Source organism: Truncatella angustata (genome assembly GCF_020726525.1).
Source record: "Truncatella angustata strain MPI-SDFR-AT-0073 chromosome Unknown BKA67scaffold_10, whole genome shotgun sequence".
In the NCBI taxonomy this organism is placed as follows: domain Eukaryota; kingdom Fungi; phylum Ascomycota; class Sordariomycetes; order Amphisphaeriales; family Sporocadaceae; genus Truncatella; species Truncatella angustata.
This window is the reverse complement of record NW_025763390.1, coordinates 916,848-944,624: the sequence shown is the minus strand read 5'-3', so window position 1 is coordinate 944,624 and position 27,777 is coordinate 916,848. Positions and strand designations below refer to the sequence as shown.

Sequence of the window (27,777 nt, the reverse complement as noted above, 5' to 3'; positions counted from 1 at the left end):
ACAATTCCTGATCAAAAGATTGCGGGAAGTATCATCGGAGTAATTTGAGAATAGGAGGAATGACAGGGCAATCGTGTAGGTTAGGGACTTACCACGTTGATATCTCCGGCATGGCACAAGGCAGTGTTGCCCTTGCCATCGTACATATCAGGATGGACACCTTTCTCAACCAGTATGGTTACTAGATCGGAATAACCTTGCTGAGAGCAAAGGTGAATAAGTCCCAAATGCGGGTGGGAAACACCGTGTTTGTGAACATACGAAGGGCAGTATTGGTAGAGAAATGGGTGGTATTCCTTGGCATTCAGAAGGCGACCAAGCACCGCAGTCGTATTCAATCTAGGATTGCGGTCGATCGCCGCAATAGAGCCGGTGAAGGTGGTAGTATAGCCATTCCAAGCGCCCCACTTCACAGCACGAGGTAGCTCTAAGACGTTTTCTTCTGCAATCTATGCGTCACGGTCGTAGAGCTCGGGGAGAACGAGTTCACACAGATGCGAATTGATTTGCGCTATTGTAACACCATCTTTTGCTGGCAGGAAGGCCAAAATGTTAAATAGTAACTCGCTTGGGAGAACTGAGTAGTGGTCAATGCAATGGTATCCAGGGAAGTCTGGAGGGGCAGATGTATTACATGGGGCACCATGTGAGCTTTGCGGGGTTGTAGGTATAGATGAGAAAATATGTACCTGAAAAGCTGGCCATAGACCCGGCGGCATTGTCGGAAGTAGAACTGGAAGGGTTGTCTGAAGCAGGTGGCATTTCCTCTGGTGGTGTCTAAAAGTGATAATGAGGGATAACCGAGTATGACGATGGGATACAGCGAACGGGATGCAGCAATAGAACACGGTAATGAAAATGGTGATAAAAATATGGTGTTGGTTGTGGAGAGAGTGAATGAAAATAGAAATTTGGGAAGTGATATTTATGTAGTCGTCATGTCTGCCAATTCCTACCACTTGCGAAGTTTTACGTGATTTGTATCAAAGTTTCCTTGATTGTTCCATTGGCATATCGACACTTCTCGAATATGAATCCATCTACGATCCTTGCACATGCCAAAACTCACTGGATGTTGCTAGATCTAAATCGCAGCTGCTGTTGAAATCTGCTCGCAGCTAAACCCCGGCTTTCTCGCCAATCTGGATTCCAGAAGAATACTATAAGGTGTCTGACTTATTATACATACCAGTCAATCATCTTCAACTCCAAGGGTCATCTCGCTATGTATTACATTGTAACGATCGCCACGAATGCAGGCAAAGCGTATCCATCCCATGGCTCGAGCAATACTTGACGTCACCACGCTAATGAAATCGAAAAATGGAAACATCAATTCATAAAATTCACTCATATCATATGAGCAGCTGGCTGGCTTCAAGTTACCAGTAAAACGCGCCTTCCGCTCTCCTCATAGCGCTTAGAGCTTATACTGCTGGCGCTCACCAAGCGGTTTCCTTCCCCAAACCCAACGGAACTCCTGACTCACAAGGCTCGTCTCAAAGTCCTTCCTGATTTGTTTGAATAGATCTTCCACATACTTCTTGTCTTTCAAGCCTTCTGTGTCTCCCTGCTCGGCTACACCCAAAGCCGAGTGGTGGCAGACAGTGTACAGAACGTTAGCGCCAACCTTGTGCAATACCTCATCCTGAAGAATGTTGAAAATTCTCTCGTCAACTTCTTGAAACCCAGCGTCCTTGAACCAATTCTTCAGTTTGAAGCATGCCCTGGTTCAGTGTCAGCGAGTCAAGAAAATTTGACAAGTGTCGGGGCGGATATGATTTACAATGGCTCACGTCCTAACTTCATCGTCCGCTCGATCTCACGACCCAAATACTCATGAAAGGCCTTGCTTGGCGGGATAGTTGTCCATCCATGCCAGCCACCTTCAAACCAGAGCAACCACCCTCCCGGTTTGAGCAAGTTCATCATGTTTTCGACGACCTTGGGCCAGCCATCTTTCTGCCATGAGAAAAACTGCAGTCGCAAATGAACTAGATCATATGATCCAACCAGTTCCTTGGGAAACGGCGCTAAGGCATCTCCGTATTCGAGCTTGATGTTTGGTGGCAGGGTTGAAGGGTCGGGAAACTTCGAAGTGTCTGGATCGAAACCATCAAGCCTAGCGGTAGCCGGGAGCCTTTCAGCTAGGGACCGTAAGAAGACACCAGTGCCCGTGCCAACGTCGGCAACGCGGGGATTGTTCACTCGCTCCAGATGGTCTCTGATGTGAGGCGGAACCACATGGCCACCCTGTAGCTTAAGGTAGAGGTTGTAGTGATTCTGGTCCAGGCGGTTGATCTCCACCGGGTTGTCATGGTTCAAGGTATATAGCGAGCTACTCATTGTTTCGGACCGTGCGAGTCAAGGGATAAGGCCCAGTTCTCGAGCGATTTTCTTTAAAAGCTAACTTAAGATGAACTCTAAGATCGATAATTTCGATCAACGGGGACATCTCAGTTTTGAATAGCGCGATAGAGACGCAGAAACAAGTCTCTCTGCCATAACTCCACATCTGCACTGCTGCGTTGTTTCCATCGCCTTTGAGGATGATTCCAATAATTGGGAAACGGTCAACAAGCTGCAGTTCGGCCATCATGCTAACTATAACAGTCCTCTCAACCGATCTACATAGCAGGGCTAAAGTTGGAATATCATCTATCGAAAGCAATGGGTGGGTATCATGAACATCCCGTCTCGTGCCCGCCAAATGAGAACGAATACCGAGGTCGTTACGATACTATGGTACCAGGCCTAGGAAAGTGCGGTGGGTCAGGTATTGTGCAGGGTCGGTACGAGCGCTTTGAGCCAACCGCAACCTCTAAATCTTTATTCTTATGGGGCTTACAAGTTGAAGCTACCCTTTGCTTTCGAGAGTAATCCCGGCTATGCCAAATAACCCTTTCAAATCAATACTTCTTCTACTGCGCTCTCTGACTCTCTATACCCTAGGATAATGAGCGTGGACTATAACATAAAAGAGCCTATCGAATGGAATGAGATTTATATTAAACTTGACACGTTATTCTTATATAGTTTATTAGCTACTATGCCAGATTTGGGACCATTCTGACCTATGCACATTGAAATATCGTAATCCAAAGTTGCGCCTTATTGGTGGATTCGAGGTCGCGTAGACATCGGTATCCGTTTTAATTTGGCGGCACGAGACATCCCTTAGAAGTAAGGGTCGATACTCATACTAACAGAATGTGTCATGAATTCGCAGCCACATCAGTTGCATTTATCTGGAACGGCAGCGATCGTGACAGGCGATCTTCCCCCCAAGAGGCCGCCGATTGACAGGTCGGCTCTTCCAACCTCCCGTCGGACACCCAGGTGCAACACCTCCCACGTAGGCATTAACAACCCTGTGACCACGCACCAAGAATCCTGCAGCTGCTGGTCATGAAGAACCCTGTTCCTCAAAGAGCAATCTAACTCATTAGGTGTGTGAACCATACTCTGCTGAGTCCTTGCGCCGCGGCTAAGGATGTCGATCCATGACAATCTCCTTCGTACATACATAGTGCAGATAGTACATCTCCAACGCTTAACCTCGGGTGAGTTTATAGTAAAGAAGTCTCAAGTTGAGGCTCTCAACTGAAAAGCCCCGACGGCAAGACTATACTTTGTGTTCAGTCCATTGGAGTGTCGCTGCAATCAAGCTCCTTTTGCGCACAGGGGTATCTCGGTATACGAGCTTTTGAAGCAAACCGCAATGATACGAATGACACAAACAGCTTGGCAGACGACTAAAATGAAATAGTGCGAGATTTTTAACAGCTGAGGGGATTCGAGGAGGCATGGACGCTTTTTGGGTTCACTGGAGTACAAATCAACGCATCGGAAGGCCACCGGGACGGTCCGACCCCTGCCTATGGCGTCGCTATCTCTTTGAAGCATGGATCCGTACATGGATCATACAACGGGTCTCGCGGTTGTCGCTACAGCTGCGATTGTTGATCTCGGTAGTTAGGCATGAGCACCAGATGCACTGGCGCACTGAGACAGACTTGATAAATAGTGACGCGATTCAACTTGTAAGAAGGATTTGAGAAAAGGATGGTCAGCTTCGCCCTCAAGGCCACACAGCACTGACGTGAACACTGTAATCGTACAAACATGGCCGTCCTTGAGATTGTCTACAGGGAGAGATGAGACAGAACAAGGATCTGCGGTGCCGCGTGGGGGGGGAACAATAGCCCTGCGGCAAAGCCAGGACTGGCTCAACCAATAGAGATAACTCCGCTGCCCAACCGCATGGATGATAATGATGATAAAGTTTTTTCCCCCATACATAAGTCATTGCCATACTAGCAACACCTCGAGGCTGGGATAAGTTCTAGCGAAGCGCTCACACCATGAGAACATCACCCGGCGGCGAGATCGGGAAACGTCTTCTGCCCTGCATCATTGACGAGGTCGCCCAGTCCGAACCGAGTCGTGCGTGGGCCTCTTTACCCGTGGACGACTATGATCTCTCGCAAGGATTCGAGGACATCACATATGCTGCATTTGCAAATGGCATCAACAAGTTAGCGCACTGCATTGTAAGTGCTTTTGGTCGGTCCACGAGTTTTGAGACTATCGCCTACCTCGGGACTCCTGACATTAGGTATTACATGCTGCTTTATGCTGTGTGTAAGACCGGCCACAAAGTTCTTTTCAGTTCGCATATGAACACATTGGACATCCATTTGTCGTTGTTCGACCAAACGCAATGCCGCGGCGTGTTGCTGTCCCGCGGCGTGTATGCCGGCGACATACTGACCCAGCGACCCATGCCGAAGGCTGAAATCCCGGAGCTCGATGACCTTTTGAACATGGATGATCTGGCCGAGCCGTTTCCGTATGCAAAGACCTTCGAAGAGGCGGCAAGTGATCCGTTTGCCGTATGCCACACATCGGGCACTACAGGCGACCCGCGGCCTGTGACATTCACGCACGCGAGCATGGCGTGTATGGACTACCAGACAGAACTGCCGGATGTCGACGGACGCGGCCACTGGACTTGGCAGTCCTCCGCCGGCACCAGATACCTCATGGTAGCTTCGCCCTTCCATCCGATTGCTGTGGCTTTGGCCATGACCGTTTGTGGGTTTGGAGGGGGAATTTTGGTGCCAGGTTTTCGCCATCGCCCTGCGAGTGGAACGAACGAGATTTGCGATATTATAAGGTCATCAGGCGCCACGACGGGATTTATTCCGTTCTTTCTGGCAGATGTGATAGCGCGACGCCCTGATGGAGAGTCTTTGATCAAGCAATTCACTTCCATGGCCTATGGAAACGGTAAGCGCACCAACGACCACGCAGTGACTGGAGGCTAACAGGTATCATTAGGATCCGTCTCGCGGTATGCCGGAGATCTCTGGGCGAAGTACGTCAAATTCCAATGCATATGGGGCACTTCGGAGACTTTGACACCGCCAGTTCTCTTAGCAGATCCAGAGGATTACGAGTATGTGTATTTTGACGTGGACGCTGCTGGCATCAGCTTCCAGGAGCGAGATCTCGAGTACTTCGACGACTATGGATCTCGCCTGCCCCTATACGAACTTGTCATGACGTTGAGACCAGAATCACAAAGGTGTGCTGGCTATTGGGCCGGCTTAGGGATCACAGCTGCACCGTCGGCTCCGCCGTATCCCGAATACCCTACAGCAGAGGTATGGACACCACATCCGGACCCACAGAAAGAACGATACGCATGGCGGTTCGTGAGCCGTCTCCATGATCTGGGAACAGGCAAGAACGAGTTTGCCCTAGCCGTGGAGAATTTGTTGGGTAACCACGAGAAGGTGCAAAATGCCATTGTCTTAAGCAAGTACAACAGAGAGCCGGTGGCACTTGTGGAGCTCTCCAAAGGTATAGACGTGCAGGCGGCGACGGATCTGTGGAAACAGACGATAGAGCGAGAAAACGAAAATATGCCGGAAGAGGCGAGGGTTCCAGAATCTAACGTCATTCTGACTCCTTTTGGGGGCTTCACTCGAGGTTCTGAGGGTCATCTGCTCCGGAAACATACCGAAAAGAAGTATAGCAGTGAAATTGACGCTGTGTATGGCTTATGTCAGAAGAAAGCGTCGGTGTCTGAAAGACCACGGTATGAGTCCATCATCGAAACGACTGAGATTGTCCAGGTGGTAGAAAACGGAGATCCACAGACTTTACCAATCAGATGAGAATGACTGCATGTGGAGGTGACATAAACTGTGGTAGACTATTAATTATGATGATGCATACCACAGAATTGGCCGAAGTTATCGTTGAATAGGTTAATCAACCTACTTTACGAAGGCCACAAAATTCAGCTGCCCGAGTGGAAGTTTGTTTGGCAATATCTATACAGCAGCAAGTATCATCAATGCTCAATTACAATTCTTTTAATACTCAGCTCATGCTCATACACCACCTGTGATAGTTTCTCCATTATGTTGCTCATTTACAGGACTCTTATGTCGCTCCAGACTCCATCACCACGAAGTGACAGATCCAACAGGGAGAAGTAGTTGTACATCAAACAAGATAATTTATGAATCTTCCACGGGAGTTTGCAACCGATGTCCGGGGAAGACTTCGCAAGGTTAAACAGCTGACGAACAGTCTCATTAACATCTTCATATGAACCCGAAGACATGATTCACGAAGAACTGGTAGTAGAACTGTTCTCTGCCGCCCTTTGAATTCTAAACAGAATGCTTGAATGTTACAAAATCTCTATCTGTCGAGTTTAGAGGTGGGAATTACTCGTGGCTGACTCTCATACGGGGTCTCATGTGGGAACGAGCACCTCTCTCAATTAGAGCATCTGTCACATCAACGTGTCCTCGGATGGCACAAAGATGGACTAGACTGATATGGGATGCCACAATGCCAGAGTGAGAGAGATACAGGCGGCTGCGTTTGTGGAGAAAGAGGTCGAATTCAACATCATCATCATTGAAGAATCGGTTGATGATGATCTTAGTATTTTCACGAATGTCGCCAAGTGCGGTGAAGGCTGTTTCCAAGATTTCGATCTTCCTTTCCCACCGACCACTCGAGAGCGACTTCTACGCGGTCTTGGCTCTTCGCAAGCTGCGCATAGCGCTTGTATAGCTCTGGGAGAATAGGCTGACAGATATTGGAATTGGTGAGACAAATGCTAAATTAGCCATTGTCTCGTGATTCTCACACCACGGTGAGGAGAGTTTCGTTTCGTATTGCTTTGTGCCGGTCAATAGGGTGGGCGGTGGTGTATTCTGCATAGAGCTTACTTGAAAATCGATCGACATCGTCGGCTTAATGGAAGGGTTAGGGCAAGGCTCTGGTGTGGCGACATAAAATGGTTTGGATGAAGCGACCGACCTGCTCTTGGGAATTGAACCCTTTGTGTTTCGTGAATATTACAATATTATTTTATTATATTGATTATGCAAGTAATTTATAAAATACATTTACAAATAAATTAAACTTTAATATAATTCTTTTCTCTTAATTAAGATTATTATTGTTATTAATATATTAATAGTATAAAGAGTTTACATAACATAAGAACTAACAAAGAGCTGATTATGTAATTAGTTTATTAATAAATTGATGTCGTTAACAAAAAAAGAATATAGGGTACTGAAATGTGTGTACAGAAAGGATGAATAGAAGACGCTATCACAGATCTACGGTCCACTATCCGCGGTGATATATATCTATCTATCTTAGGTGCCTTAGGCAGCTATGGTGGCAGCCTAGCCACGGGGCAGTCACGGGGGCAAAGCCATAGTGACCCCCTAAAGACACCGTATCACATTTAAATAAAAACACATTAGTCAAGCTAGGTTAATTCAGGTGTAATCCTTAAAGTTCGGCTTGCCGAGTGGTATGGACGGCCGAGTGGTGAACGGTGGATTGTATTTGTAGCTGTCGGCCCCCTCATTTTCACTGCTCAAGCATTTATATTCCTCCATCTCCTTATTTAGTCGCCGATACGTGGTTAATCAGCCAAGACACAATGTTATGCAACAGATGCAAGGAGGCAATCGAGCTCTTATAAGAGGCGAGTGAGCCTTTCATTCTTCACCGAACGTTTCAGTTTCCACAGCTCAGTTGTGGCGGGATGTATGGCCTGTCGTCAATAGTACTGGAATACTCTGAAGGATTATGCCTTGAGTTTTCAAAGACCTCTAGCAGACCCAACCCCTCTCCTTCCCCTCGTTTTATCGAGTTCCGTCTCAGGCTATACTTCACCCACGCGAAGGCGAAGACTCTCAACGCAATAATAAGAAGACTTTTCCCTGGGGAGTAGCTCAATCAGAAGAATCCAAGCCCAGTCGTTCTTGTCCGTAGGTCAGGCGGTATAGTTGATGAATAAAGATGATGGAAGACCCCCAATGCCGCTGTCCTCCCAAATTCTGGCGGCGTAGTATTAATCCGCGGAAAGAATGAGGGGGTTGATTGGATCTACAATAGTGAAGACATATTCCCTCTGGATCTTTTAGCTTCTTGCTTCGGTCCCTGATGGGGTGTTGCCGCTGACAACCTCATGGCAAATCCAGTGTCCAAGGGAACAGCACAGCGAAGATGCCTGAGGTATGGCGAGCATGGCTACAAAACTGCGCGGAACATCATGTGTCATGTCGCTCGCTCGTCAGGGCATCAAATTTCATTCCTTGAAGGCTTCTGGAAATAATTGACGGCTCGTTTGCTTCCAAAAGTCAATGGCGGGTTCTCGAAACTACTGGGAGGCAACCAATACCACATTTAACTCTCAGCCATTGCTGGGGTACATCACGACGTCTGAGGTTAACAGCGCGAATTACGCTAGATTGCAACAGATTTCCAAGTGTTCGATGGTACCAAAAACATACAGAGATGCTTTCCAGGTTGCCATCACGCTAGGATACACTTACTCATGGATAGACTCGCTTTGCGTCAAGCAGATGATCTGGAAGATTGGAAGCAACAGTCTGCTCTCATGGGTGTCATCTACCAAAATACCCAGTGCAACATCGCTGCCTCTTCATCTAAAGATGGCGAGGTGGCTGTTTCAGTGAACGAGACCTCGTTCCTTCAGCATATACGACCGTCACGTTTGCAGGGCGGGCTCAGACCCCGAAAGAATATCACGTGTTTCCTGCGGTCAAATACAAGCATCTCGCATCTGCTCGCCTGAACACCCGTGCCTGGGTTGTACAAGAACGCTATCTAGGGCGAAGACAACTATCTTTCTCCCAAGACCAGGTGTTCTGGGAATGTGCTGAACTCGTTGTGTGCGAATAACAACCTTACGGGCTCGCGGATAAGATTGAAACGACATCGGGGGGCTCCATCCGCAGCAGAGCCTCGGCTAACATATAGACTTTAACACCAATCGAGACTAAATTATATTATATATTAACTTAATTAAAAGGAATAATAATGTAAATAAAATGCTTTGATACAAAGAAAAGCAGAGCTAATTTAACAAACCATAATTTTATAAGAAGATAAAAATATCATTTGGCAGCGCTTCGGGACAGTCAGTACCGTGCTCAGTATGAGTGAGTATATACTAAAACCCACCTGAAATGCGGTCGGTGATGTTAGTTGGATTAGCGGCGTGATGCTTGGGCACGGGGCTGTGGTGGTGTTTGGCGGCACGGCTAAGCTTGTCGCGGCCGCAAGTCCGTTTGAGAGCCATCTGAAGATTTGCGATCGATATTGCGGGTTGTACTAATGACGGCGAGTTGGACACGAATAAAGTGTGATAGAATGTCGATGAAAGGAGATAGGATCAGCGAATGTGAACTTTTGATTGGTGGTGAGTGAAGTTGCGGATTATTTAATGAATATGTCCTGATGGGCCTGCGACTGTGTGCATATTTGTGTTGCTCAATAGCAGTATGGGTGGGCCGGGGAGGAACAGTTGAGTGTGCGAATTCGCGGAGGCATACTGCACTGTCCAATGGATTAAAATGTATCCCCCACCTGGAAGCTTTTGTCAGTCGCCGATATTGATAGAACATAGATAGAATAATCGTCCAGTTCTCTGATCACTTGGAAGCTTCTAAAGAAGGCTTTTATCCAGAGACCGTCAGCAGTCAGCCCTCATGTGTAGCCCGAGCAATATATTTTGCCAATACACTTGGAAAGGAAAGCGGGAACGTCAAGTCGCCGGTCATACATTGATTAACACCTTAAGAGGCCGTTTAATCATATATGATAGACCGTTCACCTTTACCGATTTGATTCAGGTATGCGCATGAAAGCTCATGCTTCATCGAGGTCCTCAAGCACTTCGGGTTGGTGAAGAGGTTCAGCAAGAATTGGTTTTGGAGGTTGAGAAACAAAAGGCAGATGCTGAAGAGAGGCGTTGAGTCAAGTTAAATGCTCAAGTGACACAAGGAAAAACTTCACAAGTCGCTACAAACATTATCAAGCGTTTTCACTCCAGAATAAACATACCTGGCGCATTCACTTTGTGGTAATGGAAGTGCAATTCCAAAACCAGAGACCACAATTACAACCACATTATCCCTTCGCGGCGTCGAAAAGCTTGGCTAAAGCCATCTGGTGATTCATATATATGGCGGTAGTAAACTGTGAGATGTTGATTAGGTTTAGACTGTATGGCGTAAGCGTGAGCGGGATTATCACGGAGAAATGCACGAAGCGGTATGAATTGTTCAATTGACGCTATCTGAAATCAACAGTTATTGCATGGCTGATCAAAGACAACCTCATTGATCGTGGTCGTCAATGTACCGTTTGCATCGAAGAAGTTTGTGAGAACATCTATCTCCAGATGAAAGCCGTCGGGGCTTGTGACTTTCGTGCCTGTTGCCACACCTGTCGATGTTAGATTTGAATACCAGTCGTAATGATCGGCTGTAGGCGACAGTGCTGAGCGAGTGACGTTCTCGTAGCCGACAAGAACGTTATGGCCATCATTGCTAAAGTCGTGATAATTGACCCTCACAGACTTAACGCTAACGTTGCTGTCGTCATAGGTGATGGTGACATTGGCATATCCTTGAGCCTTGCCTTCCAGAACATAGTCACCGGCAGGAGGGTACGTGCGTTCGGGCAGCACCATCCCAGGTACATACTTAATGCCCCAAGGTACTTCATCAGCGGCTATTGATATTCCCCCAATAGCGAGCGGCTTACGGCTCACGAGCCGGGCAACCATGATCCGACCTTGTCGGCCGTCCTCGTAGGGCGACACTTCACACTCCAAAGGGTTTGAGCCGCCGCACGCCGGGGAGACCGCTAGCCACTGATAGTACGCGATGCGAGTGCCGTCCAGTGACCAACGCGGGTCAGCGCCGGAATTCCAATTAGGGTCGTTGATGCTGCCAGGACTGCCATCACCGGCAGCGTTTATTTTCTGACCGAAGTACAAGCCGCGATCTCCCTCAAAGTCCAGTAACCAGGGCTCAAAGAAACGACGAACACCATTATTTCGAGTAGACGAGCTAGCGGTGATAGAGACAATGTCAGTGATAGGAGGGACTGTACGAAGCCCCGACATGAACATCTGCCGTCTGGTTCCTCTCGTATCAAGAACAACTTGCCACTTGTCGTCTGGAGAGACAGCCAAAGGATCCGTGTATTCAGGATGGGTTGTGATTCGGCGAACCTTACCGGTGGCAAGATCGACTGCAAATGCATCAATGTTGCAAGATTCGACAGGGTAACCAATATAAGTTATTTCGTTACCAGTACCTGTAAAACCGCGTAATTCGCCGACGGAAATTGCGCTGCTGTTCAGGACGAGGCGGTCACCATCGGCACTAAGAGGTTGTGGAAGATCCGGGTTGAGCAACACAGTGACGTCTACCACATCGTAACGGCTTCCAGTCGCATTGAACTCTAGACGACCGTAGAAACCATATTCAGTGATGTATCCACCGTATATGCCAAAGCTGCTAAACCCAAGATGCACATCATCTGGATGAAGCCGCAGTTCTCGAATACTGCCTCCGGCGCCAGTGCCATCATCGTCGGCCTTATTGTTCCATCGAATGGGATATATGTGTACCTTGTCAGGAGTGCAAGAGCTACTGTTCAATGGCTTTCCACCACAGTCAATGATGTTCGTCCCAGCCATTGCCCGGGTGCCATCTCTGAATGTTTGGGCGTAGGAATCTAGTGCCGTCGCCCCCGCTCGATTCGCGGAGGGCACTCCGCAAGTGATACATTTCCATGCGTCACCATTTGGGAAGGTGGTTCCGTCAACCTTGAGCAGGACCAGGTTTAGACCAGTGTAATCGCTCGCGGGATCCGGGGCAGCCGGCGCTCCCACGTACTCGAGAAGCGCGGTCAAGTGGTTGCCATCGGGGAGAAAGTTGCCGCTCATAAGACCGAACTGGGCTATGCAACCCGTTTGGCGCGCATTGATCTGAGTTGTACATGCGCCCGCCGAAGTATTGGCTAGAGCTGGAGGCAGCGGCACCTCGCTCACCTCTATAGGCTCAGGATTCGGGGTTGGGCTGGTGGGAGCCAAAGACAAGCTCTCGAAAGCATCGGTGGATGCGACAACACACCCAGCACCCACAAGGATAAGAGCTTTGCGAATATCAAACAGCATTGCACACAGTTGTGTAAGGTCCAATTCAACCCCTAACCACTCATGTCAACTCAAGGTTCAAACCCAGAATGTACAAAATGAGTGACGTGGGCCACGGTATATATACAAACCCCCATCCTTGACAATAACTAACGGATATTGTACGTAGGGGTTGAGGACATTTCGTATTCTTATTTTTACCGGAACGCTGCGTCTTATTGCCGCCTTGTAATGGACATGACGAATGGAATAAGATGGCATTTCGCGGGTAGCTCCACCTAAAGCTTCATTTATTCGGGATCTTCGGGTCATCTGTCGCATTCGTCGGGTTATTCGCAGCTCTGGCGATCATCCTCGCACCTCTCGGCCTTTTCGCATTCACTACCGCTAAATGTTTGGCAGAAACCCTTCAGCACAGTTGAGTGCCTCCTGGACTGCCGATTGAGATTAGCCGCGATCTTAGTTATTCTCTTATTTCCTCCATCTGCCTTGCATGTATCGCCGGCGGTCATACTTGCCTGTATCGCGTAAGGGATTCGCTCATTTTGCAACGTCATGCATCGTCCCAGTAATGAGGTTAATCTCAGCATTGAAGGCTTTTCGAGCCAACAATTCAAACCATGATAGTTACACTACGCTTAAGCATAATGCCACGCAGTAATACCAGAACACAGGATTCTAATGGTGCTGTCCAAACTTTGGGTTATCGGCGCTTACACAATACCTGTTAGGCTGGTTGCAGCACTGCAGACACAGTGAAGCCTTGCCTGAATGAAGATCATTGCATCGTCTTACGGACTTGATCTCTTACAATTAAGCCGTGCACCGTTTTGACGAAGGCCACTGTCCGGACTGCGATGGTAACGAAACCAGCCTAATATATAGCTTTTTCTTTTTTCTTTTTTCTTTTTTCTTTTTTCTTTTTTCTTTTTTTCGCCGACGTGAAAGAGCAGGTCAACAACTATCTCTTTTGTCGGTACTCAGATCCCTATTCATAAATACTATTAGTTTATCTCACCAAGATCATCCATAATTGCATCTTGGTTGAGCTCTTCTCTCAGCTAACAGTGGAGGCAATCGCACGTCGCGGCTCTCGAATATTTGGCGACGGGATTAAATACCCTTACCGCAACAACAGTCAATCTGATATGGTAATTTTCACGCCCAGTTTCTTGGATGAATAGCGGCCTAGGCGTCGTCCCTTATCGACGGAACCCGGTATTGCAACGGTTTGGACGGCGTTTAGTATCAGTTGTTTGCGCAGTGATGATAGAGACCTGTTCTCCAGTATCAGCATGCTCGCTACATGTCGACGGCAACACCGTCGCTTCGAAATTGCTGCAATATGTATACAGTGTACTAATCCAAACCGTCCCGGCGTGTTAGCCTAAGGCATTGAATGTAGAATTATATAATGCAAATCCAACCTAAGGTGCAATGATACGGCCAGATCTGGGTGCATTCCTCGGATTGATTTGAGTTTGAGAGCCCATTAACTGCAAGCCTATGATTATCATAAAAAGACCACAACAGTTATTGGAATGATTAAACTCCCAAGCTACTCCAAAGTTACCTTTACGTGAAGACGTTCCTTTGTGTTGGCTTGGAATCCGGCTCTTGTCGCTGGGAAGGACTAAACATCATATAATATACATGGGATCGAAAACACTAAAGAAGACCTCAAACTCAATGGAAACCTATTCGTATCAAGCAAATCTAATGTTTCACCACTCATCAGACAAGTCATGGTTTACTCTTAGGTGAAAGTCCTTCAGCATTTCTGCGAAAGAATTGCCCTATCTCATCCAGAACCGGCAAGATGGCAAACAAAAGGAAGATGCAAATCGCGCTAGACCACGCGAAGAAGCGAGTTCAAACCCCTCATGCTCACACGCAACTGTCGGCTGTTCATAAAATCGACAACAGCGTTGATCGCCTCACTAGTAAGTTACCTTGGATATTGGCGTGAATTGTCAGCTGATTGTAGCAGCCTTGGTATGTGAGATCATGCTTCCATTCTCGACCTACTCTACAATATAGATGTGTTATCCCTGATCTCAACTAAGTGTCACATGCGCGACGAATATTTGGGCGAGCTCCAAAAAGTTGCTGCTAAGCGATGCCGACACGGAGGCGTGCCTGTGGCCCTTCAATGGGCGAGCTGGATGGGTGTAAAGCACATATTTGACGCCTCAATTGTTGCTATTGATAACATCGGCGCAGACTCCAATCTTGTCGTCGATAGAATATCCGTGACGAAAGACCTCTGGACAATCGCAGTGTCAACAAGTCATCGGCGCCGGCACACTTACCTCCTCGACTTAGAAATGACCCTTGATTTGTACACAACACTGCCCGTATATCATGGGTTAATACATACATGTATTTCTCGTAGCCATCTCGACTTAGTCAGGATATTTCTGGAAAAAGCCTCGGCTGTCATTAGTGTAAGCTCAAACGGCTGGGTTCCACTCAATTTTGTGGCAGATGAGTCAATATTCAGCTTATGTTTGTATATTCATTTCTCATTTCCCCTATTCTGTCATTCTAACAACCCCATTTCATGATTCATATCAAAATGCAGCGATGCCTGAAGTATATGTCTCATTGGTCTATTGGCACAAAGCATACCTCCTTGAACCCCTTCGAATGCACAAAGAGAAAGAAAAAAGAAAGCGGAGCAGGAGAAGAAGAAGAAGAACAACAAATAAAGACGAATTGTCATAGTCGTCTGAGTTCTAGCACAAGATATGTGCTTGGTTATAACACTAACTGAGATCTGTATAAGCCAGATTACTCATTGTTACTGGTGACTAGTACGGCTTGGAAAGTAACAGTTCTCCACTGCACCGTACATGGCCTAAAATCAGGCCTGGGATTCTTGGAGCTTTCTAGTTTTTATGCCGTCATACTCTGAGTAAAGGTAGAACCTTTCCCTCTACTATGACAATTATTAATAATTACCATTAGCTGCGAGCTGTAGTGAAGAGCGATAGTGAGAATCTGGTCAAACTTCTGTTAGATCTTGGTGAGCATGAGGCACAATGGGGGAACAGGGGATTCTTTCTTACGGCCAAGGGTATGCGACAACTCCTTGAACAGTCATAAACGGCAGGATTATGGCTGGTGGGAGAAAAGAGGAGTTCGAATCCCGTAGAACATGTATTTTCCTCTGTATATACCCTAGTCTACATAATACTTCATAATAAAGCTTATACAAGAGACCTTGACATGAACATACGAGGAATCAAAAATTTAATAGCTGCACTTCAAATTGTGTCATTGTGAAAGTGCAGGCATAATCCTGTTTCCAAACAATCACTGTAAAGTAAGACGAAATCAAACTCGTTGTAGGTGAGACACTATAATAGGCCATGTTTCAAATGCCATACGCTAATACCCATTCTTTTATACTCTATCCAATATTGAAAAATAAAATAAAAAAACAGTTTTTGTCTACCCGTCTGCTCCGTCTCTGTGCCAAAAACCATCAGTTGATGTCATCGAGCAACTCGAGCCGATCCCATGCTCTTACGGGAATCTTGGTTCACTAACGCCTGCAATTCCCGCAGCTCGAGAGCAAAATCTGGTTCCCCTTCCAAGATGTCTATGATGATAGTCATGGCAGTTCTCTCTTCCACGGACGGATTCTCTCCGGAGCCCCGCCGTATCTGGATGCTCAAATGGGGGTCTGCGCCACGTAGCAACAACGCCTTAATAGCAGCTACCCATCGTTGCCGATTTAGCATCAAAAGATTACTTGTTCGGGTATGAAGTAGGCGCGAGCTCGCCAAGCTCTGCGAAGAAAAGTAAAGGGTTCCAGTATTAAGAGCATTTACCCACACCCTTCTGTCTGCCCGCGGGTCCGCGCCGTTTGCCAGTAACACCATCAGGATCTTAGTGTCGGGCATATCGTGGTGGAAGTCTGTATAATCGCCACTCAAAGCCATACAAGCCGAAACACCTACGGCTTTAGGGCTGACAGCAAACTCGAGAAGCTCTTGCGCTTTTTCTTGCCTTGCTTCATTGCCAAGCATTCTCAGTTTTTCCGCGACATAGTTCGCGAGACCTGCCTATTTCTCTATCAGCAAGGTATTTACAGCAAAGTCTTACGAAAAGAAAGCACTTACCTGAACAGCAAGCGACAAGAGATCTGGGCGCATCGGTGACTTGCCGGTATCCATTGGCTCAAAGCCTGCCCAATGCATACGACAGAGCGCCGGGCACTCTTTCTCAGACCAATCTGGGTCATCGAAAAGCGGCTCATGTTTGATTAGGCCAGTCACCCATGCTTTCTGGGCAGCTTCGTCCAGCTCGTCAATTAGATCAAGATAAGCATGTCTGTTCGTCGTTTCGCCGTCAATACGTGCAGCATAACGCAACGCATTTGCGACTAGCAGCCAAGTCTCGGTATTCAACCCGACACTTGGCCAGATGCAGATTGGTTGTAATGCATCGAAACACTTGAGGTGAGTTATGCAACCACTCAGTAGACAGAAGTCTACGGCGGTATCATCAAACGGCTCATGCCTGACTTTTGCCCAAACATCTCTGCGCACAGCGAATTCTTTCGCTGTTTGATGCACTGGACAAAATTATCAGTTAGTAACGTGTTAAACAAGGTACTCTAGTATTGAAGAGGCTGGGATCATCTGTTGGCTAAAAACGCCTATGGACACAATGTAAAAGGTGAGAATCTGGAGAATTGCTTACTGAATACTACCCTCTGACCAAATTCTTGTGGGGCTGCATCCGCTTCTAGAAGGCCCGCACAAGCTGTCTTCAATCGGTTCTTCATGTCAGCGCTGATGGTAGTAAGGTCTCTTCCGGTTAGTGATTGACATTTGTCGTGGAAGGTCGAGTCCAGGAGATGTCCTTCTTCAGCGAATGCCAAAGTGATCAAACATGGCGGCTGGATTGATCTTATTACCAACCGAAATATCCTAAAGGCTGCGCTCTGGTCTTTTGGATGGAGATTCTCTATCATACGCATGTACAGCCCGTCGGGGCCGCCGAGCCGCGCAGGTAATGAATCAAGAGTCTGCTTGATAGTGCGAAGCGATTCGTGAGAAACCAACATATCCGCAACCAGACGAGCCCAGAGAACATCGCCGTGGGACCTTGATGCGATGTCAACACAAAGATCACGTGTTATATGAGAAAGTCCCGACACCTCCAGCTCGAAGCGGGTAGCGCAGATTTGGGTTATGGCTTCTTTCGAGTGCTGATGAACGCGTAGCCGAGGTACCTCGCAGAATGCTTCCTCGAAGACAGGCAACTCTCTGCTTGCGACACAGATCTTATAGCTATCCTTCTTGCTACCGATCTCCTTGATAAGCTGGGTGATAACTTTATGTGCATCGGTAATCCACTTGTTAGACCCTAGCCCTGCATCACCGTCGTCTGTATCATATACCAAAGCAAGATCTTCGTCAGTATAATAGTCTTTGCGGTCCATTAAGCGATACTCATCTAACCCATCTAGAAAGATACAGAGTTTCAAGGTTTCGGACTGCTTTGCGGACAAAGAGTAAAACCCTTCACTGAGGTTCTTTACGGTATTGAATGGCTCATCTGGGGGCCAAGAGCCCCCAAAGAAGCCGGGAAAGGCTTTGTAAATCAATTCTGGTCTTGGGCTGAGTATCTGCCAGAGAATACTACGCAAAATGCCCTCCTGTGATTTCTGAATCTGACTCCCTGCTTCAAAAAGAAAGACGGAAGTCATTATGAGGTCGCCACCATTAGCCCACTTTCTTAGTCGGTCTTTGGTGTCCTCACTATGAAATGCATACTTCATCATGGTGGATTTACCCGAACCAGCTCTGCCACTCATCCAGAAGATGGAATCGTCAAAGTCTTCCAGCCATGATTGCCAGATGGAGGGTGATCCGTCTTCGTTTGGGGTGGTTAGTATCCATTCACAAGTTTTGCCATATGCCGTTTCAATTCGATCTTCTCTATCGGACATATTCTCGAAAAATAGCGTGTCCAAGATTTCTGAGAAGGTAAGCAATACTCGTAACGAAGCGACGGGTCAAACTCACGTTGATTTCTAGATGCCCTTGCTGCCAATTCTGCCCGCATGTAAGTGTTTTTGAAAGATTTCTATGCGGTACAGGGACGGGTCTTACCTTCTGGTGTAGGTGCTGGTAACAGCTTCTCTAGGTGATGCACTAACTGCTTGTATCCGGTATCGTTTCTGCTAGAGAACCGGGCCAGATCAAAATGATGGCAGTGTAAATCTTCGATGGAGAGTTTGGCTCCATCATAAGCCGATGATGTTGTAGGTATCATCTATGGGCTGTTTAGCTATCATAGTTTCAATATTTACTTAGAAGAACACCTACATATCCAACGGATGTTGGCAGTGTCTCTCTGACGCATAAGACTGGAATATTTTTGGATATCTTGATGAACGAATCACGCTGATTCTCAAACATTTCCGATCTATCGCGCAATAGTTGTAGAAGCTGTTTATTTGCAATCTGGGGTCCCATTTGAGCTGTTCTGACAATCACTTCTCCTAAGCTTTGCCTACCACTACCAGCATGAGGCGTTCCCAGAAACACAACCCCGATGGTACTCGGGTAGATGTTCCCTACTTCATTATGTGTACCAAGGATGCGCGACATGGCAGCTGTCACAAGCGCTTCCTTAATTATGAGACCACCAATTCCATGGCCGATGAAAATGATGGGGCGAGATGTGCCAGACTGTAGCTTCGATATGTCACTCAAAAGCCGCTCAGCGAGGTCGGAGAAAGTATCAATCTTTGCTGTGGGAGGCGCATACCCCCACGCAATAACTCTGCACGTTGGCATGTCAAGCTTTAATAGATCTCTCGGCCATAATATGCCAGATTTAGTCCACTGCGAAACAGTCAGAAACTCACCGTGAGGCTAATAGAACAGAGTTCCCCGTTGCAGACTGTATCAAACGCGTGGAAGGATTGCGACACGCTCAGCTCAAACTCAACCTTTCCCAAAGCATGGAGGCTACTCACAGTCTGAACGCGATGACCGAAGAGGCCATGGACAAGCACAACATCCACTCCCTGATTGCCATAATCGACGGTATCGAGCAACACCAGCGGGCCTGTTGCATCTCGAGCTAGAATGGGGTTCTCGTCGTTTTTGTCGAAATTTTTTTGACTTGATGGGCGGATCGACAAATTTGAGATGCGATCTGGATCCGTAGGCGAGCCCGTTGTAGCACGGGCAATCCTTGCCAGGGTCTCCCTAGTCCTCTTCATGACTTCTCGTACGAATAACCCTCTCAAACCATTCCTGGCCTGCTGACTGTTAATTTGAAAGCGTGTAAAGACCTCAGTATCAAGATGAGATTAACTCCTGCAGGATTTTGAAAAACGCCAACAGCCTCTCCAAGGACCGGACACCGCTACCACCGTGCAGGCAAATATGACAAGGTATTTGTGCCACATCACTTTGTCATCAGGTCAGGGTGTCGAGTGGTACTGCCGATCGTCGCCCTTGCTACATAGTGGGTTAATAATGGATCCTATGTACGCAAATGGACCTTCGTCACATGCAAATGAGCCTTGTCATCGGCAGATGGGAAAATGTTGCAATTCGCCGCAAACAACTTCTTGCAATGAACGGTCGGTGAATCAGGTTGACAGACAAAAGTGGGTGCGTAAGTCGTATGATTTACTGAACACCACAGAAATACGGATCCGTATAAGATGAGGATGTGTTTGCTGCAGGCAGCTTGAGACATTGTGGGGTCGCTCGAAACCATGTGAGGGAACCCACCTACAAGTACTGAAACTTTTGATCCACTAGGAATTGGAGTCCTCATCATCCCGGTCCTACTGTAGTTCAACGAGTTTGAATATCCATCATGTTCAAAGGTCATAACTATGTATTTAACTCGCCACACCGTAGGGCTGGCCCGGGCGGACTGAATTCAGATAAAAAGAGTATTACCAGCAACTTCCGTGAATACGTATAATTTGGTAGATTGGGAGAACCGTCAATAGAGGGAACTAATACGCTTTATTTTTAGCCAATGATATTTTCTGGCTACTTGTAGCAAAGCTAGAAGTATAGCCATTCGCTGAGGGTCCTGGAGTATGCATATTGTACTGCCAAGCTTGTGTTCCAAACAGTACAATCACTCAATGGAAGGTATTTTGATAAAGCGCAAAAGGAAAAACACGTCGTCTCAGTCACAACCATAACAACAAGAACACTAATGCACCGATGCCGCAATGATGTATAGGTAAGTCGGGCCGGGTATGGTAGCCCGGAACACCTGACTGAACAGGCACTCTGGACCGGCACAAACGTGGTGCGAGCAGGGTTGCACCCGCTTGAGCCCGTCCGTCCCGTGCATGCGTGCTAGTTCCAAATAACGTACGGTATCCTGGTAAGGATTTATCATAGGAAGCACGCTTAGAGAACGTCTAGAACGGAATCACGTCGTTCGATCCGAAAGTATCTCGTGTACGCATATCGGTTAAAGGATATGAAATAACGGCGTTCTTCCTTGTGAAGTTCGTTCTTACTAGCCCTTGTAACATATCTAAGTATCAAGTACATGTGTAATATTCAAATTCGGGAAGGGAGGGGCACGTACTAACGTCCGTGGAGATATTGTCGTTCCTCCTCTCTAATGCTACGTGACCTTCAACCAGCATGTCATATATTTATTGGCATTCTTAATGCAATTACTGAGCAATAGACATTTAATTTATACCATAATAGGTTTACTCTCCGGTACTTTGGACGTGGCTGCATGAAATCATACATGTTCACAGACATGTGGATTGTTAGCCATCAGTGGAGCTTTATAGTGCGTGTGACTGAGGTGATTGTGGTTAGAAGGATTGAATCGGAAGTAAAATGGAGGGACTTCCCCTCACTCTAAGCGTCTTTGGTTTACATATCATGATTCCACTGACAATATCTAAAGTGACGAAGTCAGACTCAAACATAACCTCAGGTCAGTGTGGTCCGGTCTACGGGAGCACATAACTATGTTGATACTCTCAAAGTTCAGGAACTCCATTTCCGAACTTGACAAAGCCTGCCAAAGACTGGCCATGGGACATAAGCCAACATCTGGAAGCTGCAACAAGTACAACATTTCGATTTGTTGAAGTAAGTCACTTACACCCCGGATTTCATTGTCATGTATCATATATTAGATGCTTGGAAGATTATTTGATCCCATTAAAGCTATCCCTCTGGCGACGCACGACTACTTGCATTCTTATATGGGCACCGGTGATCTGGGGGCAGCAACGGCTATTGTGAATTATATTTCCCCAAATGGAACTGTCCATATGCTTCAGTTCGTCATTTCTGGGGATCTTTCAGGTTGTGACCTCGGTATTTCGGAGAGGACTTTGAAATCGATCAAAAAGCATCAGTGTGAAAAATTAGAAGCAAACTTATGGATTTGTCACAAGCTCAGGTGATAGTCGTGTGATTCTTTGTTATCTTTCTGTTTCCGTCCACAAACTGCAGTGGCCTATGACTCACGATGAAAGCCTTGACACCCGTACGAGCAACACAGCTTGACAACACCTTGGATGATATATTGGACGCATTGAGGCATGTCAGATCATGTTTTCGTATATTTCTGGTTCTGTGCGACAGTTTCTCATATTCTTCTACCAGTCTGTCGACATAATCTATTGTTGTCCATGATGTGATTATCCTGGAATCGTCTGATATCGGCTATGGCGATACAAAATTCGCAACGGTAATGAAATATGCGACTGATAATTATGTTGATGTTTCCAAGTGGCTACATTGGGGCGAAGTATATCAACAAGATATTCGAAAGATGCAATCATTAACTAAATCATAGTACCATTAACTAACCTTAGTACCCATCAGTTCTACTACTTATTTAAATTTGGGCTCTTTTTATTATTTCCTAGAATAAAGAAAATATTCAAATTGTGGTATAGTTTTTTCCGTGGATTATATTGAGTTATATAACATAATTCACTGCCGGTGTCCTAAGCTGTCTTGTGGTTTCTGTTCATGCGTTGTCAATCCAAACCCCTCAACATGACACAAAGTTGGGAGTTCGAAGCACGAAATTGAAGAGTGCCCGCCCCATGCCCATATCAATTATCAAACAAGGTGCTATACCACGAAAAGAAAGAAATGTGGTGAGACCTGTCATTAATACTTGAACCCCCCGGACCTTGTCCTGAACAATCCTTGCGCATCGATTTCTCTTTGCAATGCCTTGAGCTTCTCATACGAGCGGTACGAACCAGTCACGTTCTGATCCCCCATTGCATCATTCATAAAGTATGGCATATACGCGTCCCCGCCAAGCTCAGCTTGAGTATTCCACTCTGGAATCCTCATCTCCAGCCATTCCGTGACTTCGCGCGTGAGGTCATAAACTATTTCATCATCCACAGCACTGGCCCAAGAACACTGCAGCTCAAGGATCAGCCGATTGGGATCAGATCCTGAAAGTCCCATGGCATTGCCACCTCGCTCCTGACTATGCTGACCAATCAGTGATGGTAGTGGCTGGAAGTCGATACTACACTGTGCGGTCAAATGGACTGGGTTATCGAGATAGGAATCAACAATAGAGGCCCAATAGCTATGGATTTCAGAATAAAGGCCTGGATAGTCAGGTATATAGGGAAGAGTGAACGTCTAAAGTAATGTCATTACTAATTCGTTTTGGAAGACCAGTGCACTTACCCTGAACGAGACTCGAGACATCAGCAAAGCGGCTTCGGCTCCATTCGACTGAAGCAAATCTGAATAAGTCCTTGTTGACGTCTGGTCTGCAAGAGCGGGAACAGCGAGAAATTCGGCCAAAATTCCATCAGTCGGGGGTGTTGAGCCGTCATAGAAGTAGTAGACGATAATGATAGGAGTGCTTCCCACAGCCAAGATATCTGTGAATATTACTGCAGCTTTGGGGTCTTGCTCGGCGCTGGGTACAAAATTGTGCAGCGCAGTGGTGAGAGCATCACGTGAAGCATTGGTATAGATACGCAGTCCTCCCCATACCTTTTGAATAGGGTGAGCTTCGATGACGAATTGCGTCACGATACCGAACTGGCTTCCGCTTCCTCGCATTGCTTTCGAAAGGTCAGGCTGAGTGCCCGCGTCGATGTTGACAACTGACCCATTTGGCATTACAGTTTCCCACCCAACGACGCTGTCTGCGGCTAGTCCATACTGAGCGCTGAGAAACGAAATGCCACCTTGAAGTAGGTAACCGCCGACACCAACAATACCGAGACGGCCACCTACGACAGTAACTCCATACGGCTCCAAGTCACCGATTACGTCGTTCCAAGTGCCACCCGGCTTAATGGTGGCCAGGCCCGTCTCAGCATCATACGTCGCACCGCTCATGTCCCTCATAGCAACCAAGACACCATCCTGCACGCTACCGTGTCCAGGATTAGGATCATGTCCGCCGCTCTTGGCCGAAAAGTCCACATCTGGATACTTGTTGAGAACCTGCACAACGGTGGAAACCTCAGAAACATCCGCCGGGTGGACAACACAAGCCGGCTTCAAGTCACGCAGCGCAGTGGACCAATATTCTTGAGTTTCTGTGATGTAATCTAAATCAATGGGCCAGGAAAGTCGTCTCGGAAGAGCGCCATCGATATCTTTACATGCTTGAACTGTGGAAACAGAAGGCCCTGCCTCAGCAAATTGAACGGCAGATAGAAGAGGCGTCAACAACGAAACGAAAGATAGATGCACCATTCTTACGTTCTGGATCTGTTCAGAATTCCAGACCAACTGGCTGGAACATCTGTCACAACACGTATTTGCGAGAGACTTGATTATTATATAGCTGCAGTCCCATCCAACGTAATGCTGACTGCTACTGTAAATGTCCGGAGTGATCAGCCGCTATTAAGAACAGGGTCCAGGGGCCGCTCATCCTAGCTGTACAAGGAGGACTGCCGAGGGTTAAGCTTAAGTTGGCGCAGAAACTCCAACTGTTGAACAGCATACGACCAATCAAATATGGCGTCACAGTAAATATTGTTGAATTGAAGGGCTCATCTCCAACTTGTCTCTGAATTTTCGGCTTCACATGTTCATATGTAGGCGTGTCAAGAGGTCGCCATCGTATTCGAATCCGTATCCGGCAGCCTTCCATAAGAACCTCTGCTTCCACGTCGTCGAGCGGCAAATTGATTCGTTTGGCATACATAAAGAGAAGCATAATCTACTGCAGATCCGTAGGAGCCCAGCACCACGTTGTGTTGCAGATTAGACATTCCACGTGCTGTAAACTTAATATCTGAGACAGGAACGAGCGCAGCACGAGGTTGTCTTGCAGCGAGAGTGTTAACGCTTTGTGCAGGTAAATTTTATACGGCTCTTCTCACCGACAGGTCTGTCACTTAAGTAGAGCGCGGCGGATAGTCCAGAGCATAGCTTGCGCGGCAGATTTTCGCAAAGACATAATCAGCTCCGTTGCCGGATGAGTTCATCCACGAGTTGTGCACTGACAAATCCAGCCGCATGACAAGTCGTACGATGCACGATTGGTGGAAGAGATATTTATAAAGATGGTGAATGCACGAGCAAGCCACATTCGTAAAGCTGTATGAGCGTTTCTCGATCGAGTGCATCAAGCTTTTCTCCAGTGCATCGGACGCTTTTCGGCTAATCGGAACACCTTGATGACCGCTGAGACTGGGTACAAAGTTTGCTGTCTAAAGACGGTCTGTCTTGGCATTGTAATTGTCATCTTACGAAAGGATCAACGTTTTGACTGCGCGCGGGACAGCCGGGTCTTGCAAGAAAGAAGAGTCGGGGTGGTTTGAAGAGCCGTTAGAGCTTGAATGGCATGTCCACTTGTCCCGACCCTCAGCACGATCTCCTGAGAGGCCTCACGCGCCGACGCGCAGCTGTGCGCAAGAGTTTGGAACGCTCCTATCGGTCAGTCATCTAAAGAAAAACATCGGATCACGAGTTATGAAGCGTGCTGTTCCTCTGAGATGAGTGACCGTGCGCAAGTATTAGCCTCTACACTAGATCGTTGACTTGTCAAACCATATTTTTGATGAGGCGGGAGCGGATCTTCCGAACTGAGAAGTACAGATTCGCGACAATGACTCGATACACTAACAATAGTTGTCGATAATCAATTTGACGCGCCCACTTAGAAAGCCGTCAGAGCAGATGAGTCTGCTGGATGACGTTCACTATTCGTTGTTTTCGTGGTGATGAAATGTCTGATCACGGCACAAAGTATTTAAGTTTCTGACGTAAATGCGACACCGCCGAGCGCCAATCTCGGATTTCGGTAATGCTTGCAAGATGTGCCTCTCTACCTCCGGCTATTATTGCGTATCCAATGCGAAAATTGAAAGTTGAATCGAGAAGGAAGAGCCCCTGCCTGCATGCGCGGTAGGAACAACGAATCTAGCAGGAGTTCATCCGGTCACGCGTATTTCGAGTTTCAGAGGAATGCGCAAATCAATGATCGACACCAGATTTATGTACAGATCGGTTCCCGCTTGAGGTTCCGACTGGCGGGCGCAAGCAAACAAAACAACCACGCCAGGTTCAAATGCGATCGTGTCCTAGTCGCACATCATCATTGAACAGTTTCATGTGACGCAATCCACGCCAATGTCCTGCAGAGAAACGCGTAACTCGGCCAAAAGAGATTTTTGAGGGCTTTCTCTTTACTTGCGACCGCATCGCCGAAGTCTTTCCATTTTTGAGAGTTCGGATGTTTGATATGAGCGATCTCAACTTCTAAAAGCATAGCCTCGCTGCCGCGGATTTAGTCAGGGGCACTTGTGGTAGAATCCCGCGCCGGCCGGCGTTTGATATCAGGCACCTTTTTAGCCTTGGATCTTGCTGCTGGCTAAGATCTCCCTAAGATGACGCCAAAGATTGCACCAGACTCGGTGTAGCAACCCTAGCGAGGACGTATGCACAAGTTTCACGCCAGCAAATTGCATTCAGAACAGATAGCACAGTAGTGAATCAGACAAGCTGAGCCTGCTCCGTAATCAGTCAGGATTGATCCAAGGGACAGCGCAGAAATTGCAAGCTGGTCGTCTCATGATTCTCATCAGATGACAGGCGTCAATCTGTTTGAGATTTTCTCCTGCCCAGCGTCCAAAGGGAAAGGGAGGGGAAAGGGCTAGGAAGGCAGCAAAACGTAACCCAGCGCAATCAATCCACGGAGTATTTCCTACGCTTGTCGCTGTGACAGGCGGAAGGGGTTGACAGGTGCTCTTTTCGGGGCGCAGTTGTCATTGGTCATGGTTTAGACAGGCTTAGCTACTTCGGAATGAATCAATCCAACCAAATCTTGCACACTCTCCCGACAAAACAGCAGGATGACAGTTTATATTGCGGCCCATGGGATTCATGTATCGTCGATATTAATCATGGCAAAATTGGGAAGTCCCCTACATGGCATATCCCTCGCGCGACCCGGGGCCTTTCACGGATTTGGAAGGATGGGCAGGGGGCTCCAGGGACGGGCTCCAGGGACTTTGCTGTTGTTAATACTTTTGCACTCGGGCTACCCTAACGCAGTGCAATTGCAAGTACATACTCGCCCGACGCCAATCGCAATCGGTGACGAACATGTTTTCCCCGCGACGTTGCCCAACCCAGCCCAAACCGCAAACCTTAACAAGCAGCACCACATACGTACAAGTGTGCCCTCTACCCATGTGGCTAGCGAGGCTAAGTATTTCAAGGATCATGAGCCGTGCCGTTGGTTCGTTCTGCACAGAAATCAGCGCGATCCTCGTGTTTCGAAACATGTTGATGTATTTGAAGTATTTGACAGGGGGCCAATCGTTTCAGGTGGGCCAGCAATTCAGCCCACCTCCACATCCTTGCATGAAAAGAGATGAGCTTTCGGATAGCACAAGGGCTTCAAGGGCTCTTGCAGCGCTTGGAGCCTTTGGAGGTCCCGAATGTGTCCAAGCTCAACTGCAAGTCTGCGAACGACGAGCGCAGATTTCTCGAGAGTAGTTCCTTGTCAGAGGTGACAAGACCGCCGAAGTGGCAGCATGATACATCCCGGCAGCCGGGCGATTCTCCCTTTCCTGCGCACTCCTGTTCCTGTTCCTGTTCCTGTTCCTGTTCCTATTCCCGCTACTGTAGACTCTAGTGTAATCGCTCCGTCGTCTCCTCTGATGTCCGGGGGTCCACCAAAGAAAGACGCACTTTGATCGCACGATTTGCACCAGGGTCCTTCTACCAAACTTCCCAAAGCTAGGCAAGGCTATC

General features: G+C 47.3%; 6 protein-coding genes across 6 annotated transcripts; 2 read left to right on the top strand and 4 right to left on the bottom strand.

Annotated features, from left to right (window-relative positions):
• Window positions 1-1,324: 1,324 nt before the first annotated feature.
• Window positions 1,325-2,610, bottom strand: BKA67DRAFT_583062 (S-adenosyl-L-methionine-dependent methyltransferase). Its single transcript, XM_046104047.1, has 2 exons — window positions 1,787-2,610; window positions 1,325-1,727 (listed from the first exon to the last, which is right to left on the bottom strand). Exons 1-2 carry the CDS (start codon window positions 2,344-2,346, stop codon window positions 1,421-1,423), a joined length of 867 nt encoding a protein of 288 aa, XP_045952569.1. The 5' UTR covers window positions 2,347-2,610; the 3' UTR covers window positions 1,325-1,420.
• Window positions 2,611-4,364: 1,754 nt separating this feature from the next.
• BKA67DRAFT_663921 (uncharacterized protein) lies at window positions 4,365-6,185 on the top strand (the record flags this gene model as incomplete). Its single annotated transcript, XM_046108274.1, has 2 exons — window positions 4,365-5,292; window positions 5,344-6,185. 2 exons carry the CDS (start codon window positions 4,365-4,367, stop codon window positions 6,183-6,185), a joined length of 1,770 nt encoding a protein of 589 aa, XP_045952568.1.
• A 4,447-nt stretch (window positions 6,186-10,632) lies between these two features.
• Window positions 10,633-12,766, bottom strand: BKA67DRAFT_583057 (saponin hydrolase precursor). The gene has a single exon (XM_046104046.1). It carries the CDS (start codon window positions 12,548-12,550, stop codon window positions 10,664-10,666), a length of 1,887 nt encoding a protein of 628 aa, XP_045952567.1. The 5' UTR covers window positions 12,551-12,766; the 3' UTR covers window positions 10,633-10,663.
• A 1,582-nt stretch (window positions 12,767-14,348) lies between these two features.
• BKA67DRAFT_541043 (uncharacterized protein) lies at window positions 14,349-15,637 on the top strand (the record flags this gene model as incomplete). Its single annotated transcript, XM_046100866.1, has 3 exons — window positions 14,349-14,472; window positions 14,570-14,976; window positions 15,500-15,637. The coding sequence occupies 3 exons, from the start codon at window positions 14,349-14,351 to the stop codon at window positions 15,635-15,637; spliced, it is 669 nt and encodes a 222-aa protein (XP_045952566.1).
• A 244-nt stretch (window positions 15,638-15,881) lies between these two features.
• On the bottom strand, window positions 15,882-20,250 carry BKA67DRAFT_583055 (uncharacterized protein). The gene is made up of 7 exons (XM_046104045.1): window positions 19,533-20,250; window positions 18,877-19,398; window positions 18,661-18,823; window positions 18,574-18,603; window positions 17,243-18,526; window positions 16,660-17,114; window positions 15,882-16,602 (listed from the first exon to the last, which is right to left on the bottom strand). The coding sequence occupies exons 1-7, from the start codon at window positions 19,779-19,781 to the stop codon at window positions 16,030-16,032; spliced, it is 3,276 nt and encodes a 1,091-aa protein (XP_045952565.1). The 5' UTR covers window positions 19,782-20,250; the 3' UTR covers window positions 15,882-16,029.
• A 2,439-nt stretch (window positions 20,251-22,689) lies between these two features.
• On the bottom strand, window positions 22,690-24,261 carry BKA67DRAFT_541041 (uncharacterized protein; the record flags this gene model as incomplete). The annotated part of the gene is made up of 2 exons (XM_046100865.1): window positions 22,690-23,184; window positions 23,233-24,261. 2 exons carry the CDS (start codon window positions 24,259-24,261, stop codon window positions 22,690-22,692), a joined length of 1,524 nt encoding a protein of 507 aa, XP_045952564.1.
• Between the last annotated feature and the right edge of the window lie 3,516 nt (window positions 24,262-27,777).